The 13,959-nt window shown below is 33.9% G+C and overlaps 1 protein-coding gene across 2 annotated transcripts in view; it reads left to right on the top strand.

Annotated features, from left to right (window-relative positions):
* The window catches only part of KIFAP3 (kinesin associated protein 3), a 147,084-nt gene that overhangs the window by 81,509 nt on the left and 51,616 nt on the right, over positions 1-13,959 (top strand). For both annotated transcript variants that reach the window (XM_041765016.1, XM_041765006.1), the window contains exons 12-16: positions 4,156-4,264; positions 5,582-5,694; positions 6,211-6,376; positions 6,985-7,110; positions 10,643-10,741. In XM_041765016.1, the coding sequence (XP_041620950.1) occupies positions 4,156-4,264; positions 5,582-5,694; positions 6,211-6,376; positions 6,985-7,110; positions 10,643-10,741 (613 nt within the window). The remainder of the gene's footprint in view (positions 1-4,155; positions 4,265-5,581; positions 5,695-6,210; positions 6,377-6,984; positions 7,111-10,642; positions 10,742-13,959) is intronic.

Genomic DNA, 13,959 nt, shown 5'->3' with positions numbered 1-13,959 from the left:
GCCCCACCTCAGGCTACCAGACTCAGCAGTGAATATACTTGAGGATTCTCTCTCTCTCTCTCTCTTTCTCTTTCTCTCTCTCTCTTCTCTTCCTCTCCCCCTCTCCCTCTTCCTCTTTCCCTCTCTCTGCCTTTCTCCCTGCTTATGCTTTCTCGTTCTCTCTTGGTCTTTCTTTAAAATAAATAAATAAACCTTTAAAAAATATAAAAATAAAAGATCTTAAAAAATAACCCAAACTCTTTGTGACAGCAATTGATGAACCTACTTCCTAAATAAAGCTGTATCTGATGTTTGGGATCTTAGAGTTAATTTAGTACTTGGTTATCTTTGAAATTATGCACCTTAATTTTTGTTTAGTAAAGACTGTCAAATCAATAAAATAACTTTGAAAGTTATGGTTCAGTAGTTATCCATATTCATTTCAATGACAAAAAATGTGGAGTATGGTCATATTCTTTAATTACATTAGGTATTTATGTAAAGGAGCTTTATAAACCATAAAACACCATACAAAAGCAAGGTAAAATATTAGTAAAATATCAAATGATTCACTTTATTTTGGATCCACTCATAGTCCAGTTTAAATACTACCTTTCTTATATGTGTTTTATAAGATATATCTATAAATTATTTAAAACTCTGAGTAGGTGATTATATGTTCAATATGCCTCATAATCTCTCCCAGTATTATATTGCTTTTCTTCTTTTGTACTTTAGTGCCTCTAATTATCCATTATATTCTAATTTTTTCCCCATCACCATTCTGCAAAATTTGGGGTCCAGGGCAAGTCTGACTTTATATTTGATCTTAATGGTCTCAGTGGGTGAATTGTTACAGGTAAGCAAACTTGGGGATAACCAGGAGTTAATAGTTGTATTGTAATAATAGTTAAAAGCACACATTAACAGTTCATTGTTATTTAGACCTCTAAGATGCACGTTTTGTTTAAATAGGTGTAAATGCCATCCAGATGCTTTTAAAAATATTTATTGGTATTAGAATGGCCAATCAAAGTACATGTTTAGGTAATGATGTCATGGTGTTATTTAATATTTTACCCCAGAACAGTATGTAAGAATCATAGTGATCCACATGTTTTCCACCACGGTTGTCCTATTTGGCCCCTCTTTGATCTACATGCTTCTTTTTAGCTGAATGCTGGTAAACGTCCTTTCTGACAGCCCCCTTTGCTCCTGCCTGCCATTATCTGCTGAAGTTCAGAAACCAGAGCATCACTTCAAACAGCAGAGTTAGGGAGTAGCCAGTCAGAAGAGATTCCTGAGGCATGCAAAGTTCTGCCATAATCATTCAAAGATGTTTGGGTAGGGGGATGGGGGCAGTAGAGGTGTATGTGAATACAGAGAGCTGTGGGGGTTGGCCTCTGGTCACTGGTAAATAAGTGAAGTCAGGTGCCAGAGAGTCTAGACACAGTGATTTCAGTCATGGGTCTTTGGTATCTGATACTCAATATGGGACTTGTCTGATTGAACACTATTGCCTCTTCATTGCACAGGCTGAAGCCCTTTTAGTGCTTTCCTGTTAGATTAGTAAAAGATGACAATGGACATAGTTAAAACAGAACAAATCTAGTTTTAATATTTCCTAGTTGTCAGCAATTACACTTACTTTTGAAGTGCCATGGGTAGCAACCAAATTAGAGACATAATGTTGTGCATGGAGTTTGAACAAAACTATTTAAAATGTGAATGCTTTAATTAAAATTGAAGTGTTTCCCTTTCCTATTATGAAAAACTAATTCTATATCATGATACATTTCAGTCACATTTAGTCCTAATTTCTCTTGATATGGTGGTGGTGGCGGGGGGTGATATTTGGATAAGATTTCGAACTGCATTATTTTTTAAAAATCTAGCTCCTGATTACTTTACAGCAAGATTTAACATGAAAATTACCAAAAACAAAACCCCTCAGCTTCTAAACAGATCACCTCTAACCCCATCTGTAAGGGCAATTTTCATAGCTACAAGACTGATTTCAAGTCAATAACAACAGATATTTTGCTTTGATGAAATAAGAGATTTTTGTTATTGTAAAGAAATTTCTTGCATAAATACAAGTCTGGAAGAAATCTATAGAAATTAATAACATTAATTAGAGGATTGTCACCTACATTTTTATTACTTAATAATTTACTTTTAATCGATAGTTAAATAGTTAGCAAAATTAGTTAAATGTGTATCTAATAGATTAAGATTATTTTAATTTTGCCATAGAATATATTTATTCTGTAATATTATTGAGGGTTAATGATTTTTTATATAAAATTCCATTTGTAGCAACGTTTGTGGTTAAAGAGTTGCTCTCTGGAAAAAGGTATAATACATTGCCAACTATTCACCTGCTATAGTATTTTATAATTTTCAGCATATAGTATATATAAAAAGTATAATTTTATTAGGATTATACCTACCTAAGTATAATTTTTTTGAGCAATTGTAGGTAGATCTATGTTTTTATTTTTTTAAGAAATAAGGAGGGAAGGAGAGAGAAACTCTAGAAGACTCTGAGCTGAGCACAGAGCTTGAGGTAGGGCCCAATATCATGACCCTGAGATCAGTGCCTCAGCTGAGAACAAGAGTCAGACTTTAACCGACTGTACCACCCAGGCCCTCTGGATCTGTGTTTTTAATTTTGGTTTCCAGTTCATTGCTAGCACATAGAAATACAATTGATTATTGTGTGTTATATACATCCTTTTTGAAACTTAAAAGTTATCTGAAACTAACATAGAGAATAGTTAAACAAGATTTAACAGAATAGGGTCTTACCAGTCAACAAATAGTTATTATTCACTTACTATATATAAGGCATTGTGCTGGATTCATAAAGTCAAGTTAATCTAAAAAGGTATTGCTCTGAGACAAGACCTAAGAAATGCTTAGGTGATAAGTTGTAGGATTGACTTCCCTATGTATTAGCAATTTGACTTAGAGAAAAATGTCTTTCCATAATGTACACTAGTTAATCTGATTTACCAATAATAGAAGACTAGCTTCTCAAAACTACAGCATAAAGTTTGTTCATTTCTCCTTATGACAAATCTAGATTACTGATGGATGGCTTCAGTAGCCTGCCTTTTCTTAGATGTCTACTTTTCTGTTTGCTGCTTTTCAGACCCACCTTTTCTTTCTCTTCTTAATAGAGTTCTTTTCTCATTTTATACCAATGCCCAAATGATTGGATCCAGCCTACAGCTTCAGGCATCAACCATATATGACAATTCCTAAATATCCAATGCAAACATTTCTTTTAAATTCAGGGTTGCATTTATTACTTTTACTATCTGCAGCAGACTGTCACATAGGCAGCCTATTAAACTCAACATATCTAAAACTATCTTCCCTTTAAGGTTTTACTAGTTTCTCTTGTTTGGTAAGTGTTAGCACCACCATCCATGTTGTTGCTCAGTGCAGAAACCAGGTAGTCATCTTTGATCCTCCCTTTCCCGTAACCCCAACATCTAGTCAGTTATTAAATCCCATTTTGATTTTTGTTCCTAATATTTCTCTAATCCAGCCTTTTATCTCTATCCCTACAGCCCCACCTAGCACAAGTAGTCATCATCTTACCTGGATTTTCTTCTTGCCTCTTAGATGGTTTTTCCACATATTCTGTTTTAATCTGTTTTCCACATGAGCCAGATCACTTTGAAATACAAATCTTATCCTGACTTTTTACTTATTTAGAAGCCTTTAATGGCTTTCCATTATCCTTATAATGAAGCTCCACATCTTTAACATGTACTTCAAAATCCTGCATGATCTGGCTTTTATTTTCTTATCTCTAAAGTTTCACTCACTGCAAGCATGCTTGCCTTCTGTTTTTCCTTACCTTGTAACCTGTGTACAAGCTATTTTCTTTACTCAGAATGCTCTATTTCTACACAATATTTTAAATTCCTTAAATGCTAAGGCTGTATCTAATATTCCTTTTGTATTCTCTACTGTACTTGGTAGTTTGTATTTAATATCGAGCATCTCGTAGTTCATTAACCATTTATTCATTTAGTTAGGCAGTAGTGACAGCCTACCACTTCTGTGTGTTGAAATATAATTGTGTTATAATACATTGTAATAAAATACTCCTGGTGTTTTTGTTTTTTTGAATAAAACATTTCCTCTGCTTTTTGCTAGTTAATGAAGATGCTATTTGAGTGTTCAGATGAACGAATTGACTTGGAACTCATTTCTTTCTGCATTAATCTTGCTGCTAACAAAAGGAATGTACAGCTTATCTGTGAAGGTTAGTGCCTTTGAGCTCCAGAGATAGCTTTTATCATACAGCAACTAGCAAATGATAGAAAATAAATGATTAGGAAGTAAGAATTATAGTAGCTACGTAGATCCTATTTTTAAGTAGTTTTAAAATTATAGCTCTAATCCTTAAAGGTCAAATAGATTCAGAATAAATACTCTTATATCGTGAGTAGAAACACCCTTTAGTAACATTTTATAAACCAGGGTTTAGTTGTCCTTAATTGATATTTGATTTTTAAAAACATTTCTAGATGAAACAAAACTTTCTATTTGCAAAACAATCTGCTACAGCATAAGATAATACAATAGAAATATATTAGGTATTTGTTTCTATAATACCTACATATAGCTTTTCATGCATTATGATATTTCAGAGTCTGCTCCATAGTTTTTTATTTGAAAAGTATATACATTTTTGTCTTAAAGAAAAAAAGGACAAATGAGCAATAGAAAAAAATTAAAATCCTTACTCATGCTATCCAGAGTTATGATAGGTAAAATTTTGGTGCTATGCTTCTGTATATTTTTAGACTAAATTACAATTTTTCTATCTATATATGGTGACCTTTTTTTTTTTAAGTTAGTAATACCTTGAATCTCATTCCATGTGATTAAATACTTTTATAAGACATAATTGCTAATAGCTGCAAAATAATCCATGAAGGGATTTTCTAGAATTTAATCAGCTATTTTGGATATTTAATTTGTTGCCACTTCTTTTCTATAATAAACCATGCTGCAGTAATTTTCCTTTCTCTGAAACTTTTCAAATTTCAATTTTTATTTTCTTAGGATAAATTCCTAGAAGTACAACTTTTCTGGGTCAAAAAGTATTTACATTTTTAAAATTTGTCGTGCCTATTCCATACACAGAAGAGCACATACTATGTAATTCTATTTATGTGAAATTCTAGGACAGGTAAAACTAGTCTATGTTTGAAAAGAAGAAAGAAAAGGAAAACAAGAGGAGGAAGAGAAAAAGGAAAAGCGTTCACATTTGGGGAAGAGAATTGACTGAGAAAGGGGCATTTTCTGGAGTGGATGGAAATATTCTATACCTTAATATGGGTATGAATTATACAGGGGCATAGATTTCTTGAAATTAACCTGTTATACATGGGTATGAATTACCCACAGGCATAAATTTATCAAAATTAATCTTTGTACACTTCATATTCATCCATTTTACCAAGTGTAAATGTTTTTTTTTTTTTTGAGAACTATAAACAACAACAAAAAATCATTAAACTTAAATGAACTTTAATTCTATTGGAAGAGTTTTCTGTTTTTTTTTTTTTTTTAGGAAATGGTCTGAAAATGCTCATGAAAAGAGCTCTGAAGTTCAAGGATCCATTGCTGATGAAAATGATTAGGAACATTTCCCAGCATGATGGACCAACTAAAAATTTATTTATTGTAAGTAGTTTATTTCTTTTTGTCTAATAGTAGCCTGAGAATTCAAGCTTTAAAGTGCTACATTTGGAAATAAAACTATAACTGATCTCTTACCAAATATTAACTCATGATCCAAGTTGGTTCTTTTGTTATTAACTTCTTGTAAGTTTAGCTTCTAGACATCCCAACCTAAGTTTTAAAGTTGTTTTTGTTCAATGATCCCTACCCCTAACCCTTCCATCCTCATGCCAATTTTATTGCCTTTTAAACCAGTGGCTTCTGGGGTACCTGGCTGGCTCAGTTGGAAAAGCATGTGACTCTTGATCTCAGAGCTGTGAGTTAGAACCCCATGTTGGGTATAGAGGTTACTAAAAAATAAACTTTAAATCAATGGCTCCTATAGCAATTTGGTTTAAGATTATTAAAACAAAGAGAATCATATTTGATACTTATTTTTTTCTTCTTATGGTTTACATTATCAGATTGGTTCTTCAGAAATCATATTTTAAATTTGTATTAAATTTCTGTTTTATTTAGGATTATGTTGGAGACCTTGCAGCCCAGATCTCTAATGATGAGGAAGAGGAATTTGTGATTGAATGTTTGGGAACCCTTGCAAATTTGACCATTCCAGACTTAGACTGGGAATTGGTTCTTAAGGAGTACAAGTTAGTTCCATACCTCAAGGATAAACTAAAACCAGGTCTGTGCAAAGTATTCCCCTTTTTGCATAATCATTAAGTTATTCCTTTCTGTTGTGAATAAGGTTGTCAGAGCAGTATTTTGTGACTAATATTGGGTAACACATTTTCTTCCCACACCTTGAGTTTCAGCTCTAGTTCTAGTTTCTTTCTAGAAAGATGGTCACTAGGTCTCCTCTTATGTGTCTGTACTCTTATTCCAGCAATATGTTTTCTTAATATTAGTTTCCCTTCCCTATCCTGCTTATTTTTATTCTGTCTTATTAAAATTACTGAATACCATTTCTCTATAAAAATGCATACACATGCACACCAAAAGTTCTTTGAGCCATTCAAATGAGACTTCTGTTTTCTGTGTTTACATTGTCATTCATTTATATTTTCAGAGACATATTTTCACTTCTCTTCTGTACTCCCCCACCACTATGAACTGTCTTCACTGAGCTTAGAAATGTGGAAAAAAGGACAGATTTATAAGCATGTTAAGTAAGAATGAAGAACTGATTTAATAGCTTACAGCATCTTTTCTGTGCATTAAAGTTTTGGTAATATAAATGGATTTGGATCAGGAAAATTCAAAGAAAACTTTCTGTGGTTTTGACTTTACTAGGTGCTGCAGAAGATGACCTTGTTTTAGAAGTGGTTATAATGATTGGAACAGTATCTATGGATGACTCTTGTGCTGCATTGCTAGCCAAATCTGGAATAATCCCTGCACTTATTGAATTGCTAAATGGTAAATTATAATTTATCTTTATTTTTATGTAATATATAAACAGAATATTAGTTTACAGTTTTAAATGTAAAAGATCTGTAATCATGAAATACTAATATTCTAGCTTTTCTTCCGTTGAGCTTTGTGTTAATTGAATCAGATTGCCTATCTTGTGCAAACGCTTTTTTTGGTATCTTGATTTCAAGCTTCATTTGGAAGCTCATCCTAAGCATCCTATTCCTTCCTAAGTCTAAGGAACTTCCTAACTTCTAAGGAAGTTCTAAGTACTTCCTAAGTACTGTCCTCTAAACTTTCTGTAATGAAGAAAAAGTTCTCTGTTTTCTCTGTCCATGCATGTGGCTGTTGAGTACTTGAAATGGGACTATTGGGAATGAGAATCTGAATTTTGTATTTAATTTTAATTTAATTAGCCTTAGTGGCTATAGTTACAGTACAGTTACAGGCCTGGATAGAGTTTTTCTCTGACTTTTATATTGTTATTGAGGGGCCCGGATTCATTATTTTCCACATTGCATACAAAACTATCTGGATCTAATGTTACTCTATTAGCATCAAGTTCTCTAGAACTTTGTGTTAGTGTACTTAGGCTACCATAACAAAATACCGTAGGTTGTGTGGCCTAAACCAAAAAATGTATATTTTCTCATAGTTCTGGAGGCTGAGAAGTTCAAGATCAAAGTGTCAGCCAGTTTGGTTTCTCATGGGGCCTTTTTTCCTGGCTTCCAGAAGGCCACTTTCTTAATGTGTCATCACATCCCCACAGGGCAGAGAGTACAAACAAGTGAACTTAAGCACGAGCACAACACTCTGGTATCTCTTCTTATAGGGATACTTATCCTATTAGGTCAGGACTCCACCCTTATGACCTCATTTGACCTTAATTACTTCCGTATAGACCTGTCTCCAGATTAGTCTCACATTTGGGTTAGGGATTGATTGATTGATTGATTGATTGATTTTATTGTTAAAGATTTTATTATTTATTCATGAGAGACACAGAGGGAGAGAGGCACAGACTTAAGACAGAGGGAGAAGCAGGCTTCCTTCAGGAAGCCCGATGAGGAACTCGATCCCAGGACCCTGGGATCACAACCTGAGCCAAAGGCAGATGCTTAACCACTGAGCCACCCAGGCACCCTGGGTTTTTTTGTTTTTTTGATAGGCAAAGAGCTATTATAAATAATGCTCCTTGAACATTCTTAAACCTTTCATTTGGTGAATATATGTATGTATTCATTCCTATTAAACATATGCCTAGGATTGGAATTGTTGGGTTGTAGAGTCTGCATATGTTTGCCTTTAGTGAATAGTGCCAATATGTTTTTCAAGGTAGTTGTGCCAATTTTCAGTCCCACCAGCAATGTGCAAAAAGTTCCAGTCCTTCTACATCACCACTGTATCTGGACATTATTGGTCTCTTTAATTGTAGCCTACAGAGTAGTGTTTTTAATTTGCATTTCCCTAATGACTAATAATTGAGTACCTGTTTGTATTTATTGGCCAGTTAGTTAGGGCTAATAAAGTTAAGTACTCCTTTAAGTATTTTGCCCATTTCTCTGTTTTGAATTTTAAAAATTTGATTTGTAAATTCTTTAACATAATGCATTTTAATAAGTCATCTAGAGATAATACCTCCATATTGGAAGTGTTCCTACATATAGTATAAGATATTTACCTTGGTCTACCCTTCTCATAGCCAGGAGTTTTCAGATTAAAAATAATTAAAGGAGAGGTAGTTGGGAGGTATAAGGGATAACAATGTAGTTGGCAGATTGAGAATGAGGATTTTATGATGAGTTGGAGAAAGTTGAAACAAATGGCTTGTCTTCCTGAATTGCTGTTCCACAGAGCTAACATATGTATAAAGCAAGTTGACAGAGCCAGTCACAATGTTTTACTATGTTTTTATGTTCTCTGCCATGAGGTTATCATAAGCAGAGGCTGTATACTTCTCTTTTTAAGAAATGCATGGATTTCTGGGAATATAGTCAATAATATTGTAATAATGTATAGAGATACATGGGGACTACACTTATTGTGGTGAGCATTGAGTTACAGATAGAATTGTTGAGTCACTGCTATACACCTGAAATAAATAGAGCATATACCAACTATACTTCAATGATAAAATAAAGAAATATATTTCAAGATTAAAATCCTTAGGGTTAAGTGAGGGAACACTGTATACCATGAGAGTAATAGAATTTTAGCCCAAGTAGTCTGGGAGAGTGGTACATTAGCAAGTGGGTGGAGGAAATCCTGTGGACTTTCAGGAGCCCACAATTTATTCTACATGCTAGTTAGATGCTCTGTTGACCTGTAAATCTGTATCAACAGGTATCATTGAACTATTTCCAAAGGTTGACAAAAAACTGTTAGTAAATCAAATTTCATGACCAGTACCTAAAAATTAGATTTCTATAAGTATTTGCTTTTTCATTACATATTAATCAGTGGACATAAGTTATTCGGTTAAACTTTTTTTTTTAAGATTCTATTTATTTATTCATGAGAGATACACACAGAGAGAGCAGAGGCATAGGTAGAGAGAGAAGCAGACTCCATGCAGGGAGCCCGATGTGGGACTCGATCCTGAGACTCCAGGATCATTCCCTGGGCCGAAGGCAGATGCTCAACTGCTAAGCCACCTGGGCGTCCCTCTGTTAAACTATTCTTTGTATGATATTAAACATTTATTAATTAGCCTTGTGATTATGTAACATTATTTTTACTGTTATAAAAAATTTGATCAAAATTTGATCAAATAATTTATTATTTCATGACAATAGGTAAAATTTAATTTTGTTAACATTATTCAAGAATAATACCTCTTCATAATAGTTTTCCTACCAAAAACTTAGAATTTAGAAGGTGCAATTTTTTTTTAGGAACTGTTTTTCTCATTTGAAGTCAGTATTATACAAAATATAGAACCAGGTTTATTTTACAAATTAAAATAGTTTTAAATATCCTATGATTGACAAAACCCAAAAAACAAGTGTTAGTAAGTGTTACCATTTCACATTAGGGACATGGAAGTTAATTTAATCATTTCTTTGTGTCTGTTGGCAAAACAGAGTGAGAGTTACAGAAAAGCACTGTTACAATGTTCTTAAACCAGTCTCCTCCTTCAGTTCTTCTTCCTAAATACAACCTGATCTTTTGAGACAATGTCAAGTAGTCTGGTTTAAACTCAGAGCTGATATAATTTCTCTTTTTCAAAATATTATTTTTTATATTTATATTTCAGAGTAACAACCTACTTAATTGAACAGTAACCAAAATTACTAAAGCTTTTGAAAATATGTTAGAAGTTTCCTCAATGGTCATCATCATGGAATTTTTAAAAAATAACTGAATAAAGATAAAAATGGTATATGCCACCCATGTACTGTAAATAATGTAAACTGGTTGTCTTTACCTGTCTCCTGTCACTTTTGGTTTTTTCATTCTCCACTATTCCAGTCAATGTTTTTCAGTTTTATATATAACTATAGTATTCTTTCATTTGAAGTTTTCTGCTTCCTTTCAGCTCAACAAGAAGATGATGAATTTGTGTGTCAGATAATTTATGTCTTCTACCAGATGGTTTTCCACCAAGCCACAAGAGATGTCATAATCAAGGAAACACGTATCCTTTTAATGTTTACAATAGATAATGATATTTCACATTCTCAGAAAAGATGCATTTTAGATATTTTTCCTAGCATATATTCAAATAATGTAGGAAATATCAAACTTCAAAATAATTTTAGAAGGCAATGTATTTTTCATGGAAGTTGTTGACCCCAAATGAGTATCTAGGTAAAATCTTGCAAACAATTCTATTAACTTGTCAGGCTGTGATTCCTAAGAACTTAACAAATATGTAAGAACTTTCTTCTCTATTAACTTAAATATCAGATGTTCTTAGGACCATCCTTAGTACTATTTCAGTCTTACCATTATTCACTCTACATGGGAAAATATATCTGTTCCCAAGACCTCAGCTACCAACTATATGCTAGGTACTTAATATCTTCAAAATTTCTCTCTTGTGTCCCAGGCATTTGTTGCTATCTGCCATCTGGATGTCTTCTACCTATCCATAGAGCATTATAATCTTATAGTCTGAATTGTAACTTACCTTTTGTCATTTAAAAGCTGCAGGACTTTGGATAAGTTATCTAACCTCCCTTGAGCATAAAAATCTTGCATCTATAAAATGGCCATAATATTAATGAAAAGAATACTTCTTGCCTTATATCATTGTTGTGAGTACTAATGGACTTGCAGTGCCTATAGTTGTTTCCAGCAAACAGAGATACTTAGTAAGTGATAGTTTATCATTATTACATTCGAAGGGATACTCGGTAATGTCAATACCCTACCTTGAACAATCTATCTTCTATATTCATAGTGGATAATAAAAGTACCATCTCCCCAGTCTCATAACTGAACATTTTGTGCCTGTCTCTTGTACTACGCCTAATCAGTCATTCGTAATACAAGCATTTGGCAAGTTCTAATCATCTAACAGATACTCTTTTGAGTGCTATATATATAAAAAGTCAATCCCTGTACTCAATGAGTTTATAATCTAATTGGAGAGAGAGAGACAAGTGAATAAGAAATATAAAATTATAATTCAGTGTATTAACGTCATGAAGGTATGTGCATTGGGCATAGGAGAGAATATATAACCAAATCTGGGGATGTCATGAAATGCTGACAGTGGAAGTGATATCTAAGCTGAATGTGTGTGCATGTGTGTGTGTGTGTGTGTGTGTGTGTGTGTGTGTGTCTTATTGTGGTGGCCTGCTTGTTTGTGTGCAAAAAAAAAAAAAAAATCTACTTTTGAACTCCACTGGTAAAATTGTTCATTACCCATGTGAAAAATCTAAATTTAATTTGACCGTTTTTTTCCCAAAATTCCCCCTTTGAAATGAACTAGAGACGGTGGAAGGGGAGGTGGGCAGGGGATGGGGGTGACTGGGTAACGGGCACTGAGGTGGGCATTAACGGGATGAGCACTGGGTATTATTCTATATGTTGGCAAATTTAACACCAATAAAAAATAAATTTATAAAAAAAAAGGAAACAGCCAAAATTCCCCCTTTAATTCTGCAATACACAATTTTTTCTTAGCATACCAAAATTTTTCATCATATCAGACAGGATGCATCTTATTGCCTCTTTGTGTGCCTTAGCAGCCTCAAATACATTTGTCTCTTTCCCTAATAACCTCCAGCTCATCAAAGGCAGATTTATAACCTATCTTCTCAGTTAAGCCTTTCTAATGCAGTTAAGCCTCCCTCCTTCCCAGTAGAAGTAATTTATTTTCACCTTCAATAAAGACTTTTAAATTGTGTATTTGTATGCCTGTTTTTACCAAAAGATTTTGGGCTCTTCAAGCCCAAGGACCAGCTTTGTCTTCCTCACCTTTATCATCAAAACTTAACACAGTACATGGCATGTGGTTAGTACTTGTTTGGTCAGTGAACACATGTGTCTAATTGTTAATGCCCTTTTAAATTAATACCTTGGAAAACGTTTTTTTTGTTTTGTTTTTAAGATTTTATTTATTTACTCATGAGAGACACACACAGAGAGAGAGAAAGGCAGAGACACACAGGCAGAGGGAGAAGCAGGCTCCCTGCAGGGACCTCAATGTGGGACTCGATCCCAGGTCTCCAGGATCACACCCTGGGCCAAAGGCGGCGCTAAACCGCTGAGCCACCTGGACTGCCCTTGTTTTTGTTTTAAATGATCTGGGCCATAGTTCAAAACATTTTGCAAATCCTTCAATGTTACATTCAAACCCAATGACGCATGCTTTAAGTATCATCTTTGGAGGAAATTGCCTTGCTTTTTGAGGACAAGATTAAATTCTGAGGCCATATAAAATCTCCCATGATTCAAGTCTGAAGAATAACAAGTCTGAGAAATACTTATTTTGATATGGGCTGTCAAAATGCAAATACTGTTTGCCTTAACAGCTACATTAGAGAGAGCTTCTTTTATGACAAAGCAATATTTTTTAAATGTGGCTTATAAACTGACTCTCTCAGGAAAATAAATTTCAATACATTCTTTTGAGCAGTGTTAATGTCATTGGAATGAATTAATTTTCCCCAGGGTGTTCCATGGAGCTTTTTATTAATCATTGTTTAATTTAAAAAGATTCTGTGATAAATGAATTGGGAAAACATTGAATTAAACAGGTTTTCTTGCTATGGGGTCTTCTCAGAAACTTTAATATGCTTTTCTGAGTTGAGTGTCTCTGTAAGAAACACATGTTAGAAAACATTAATGTGAAAGCGTAGCTTCCCTAGGTGACTTCTTTGAAAGACAACTTTTGTTTACATTGTCATCTCATAGGTGTTTTTCTGAGGACTAAAGAAGAATGAAATATTTTTAGTACCAATCAGGTGGTAGTATATAGTGAGAAAGTGTGCATAAGTGATTAAGTATCTCTACCCTGGTCTGTTTAAAATGTACTCTCAGTACATTTAATATCAAAGTTCACAGTATTAAGACAACTTCCATTTGATTTTTCTTCTCAGTGTAACTTTATTTTCTTCCAAGTTCAATTTTTGTTAAGCTATTGGATCTGAAGTGAGTACTTTTTAAATAGTTATTTAGAATAATATAACGTTGATAATGGAGGGGTTGGGAGATTTAAAAAATCTGCTGATTTAAAATTTTTACAAAAGCATCAAGGAATTCCACTTAGACCTGATGCTTCCATCCATGCCTTAAGATTGGATAAAGAGGGATCATGGGTGGCGCAGCGGTTTGGCGCCTGCCTTTGGCCCAGGGCGCGATCCTGGAGACTCCAGATCGAATCCCACGTCGGGCTCCCAGGGC

Source organism: Vulpes lagopus, chromosome 1 (genome assembly GCF_018345385.1).
Source record: "Vulpes lagopus strain Blue_001 chromosome 1, ASM1834538v1, whole genome shotgun sequence".
In the NCBI taxonomy this organism is placed as follows: domain Eukaryota; kingdom Metazoa; phylum Chordata; class Mammalia; order Carnivora; family Canidae; genus Vulpes; species Vulpes lagopus.
Note: the sequence above shows the minus strand (reverse complement) of the source record. Positions and strands in the feature narration are given on the sequence as shown.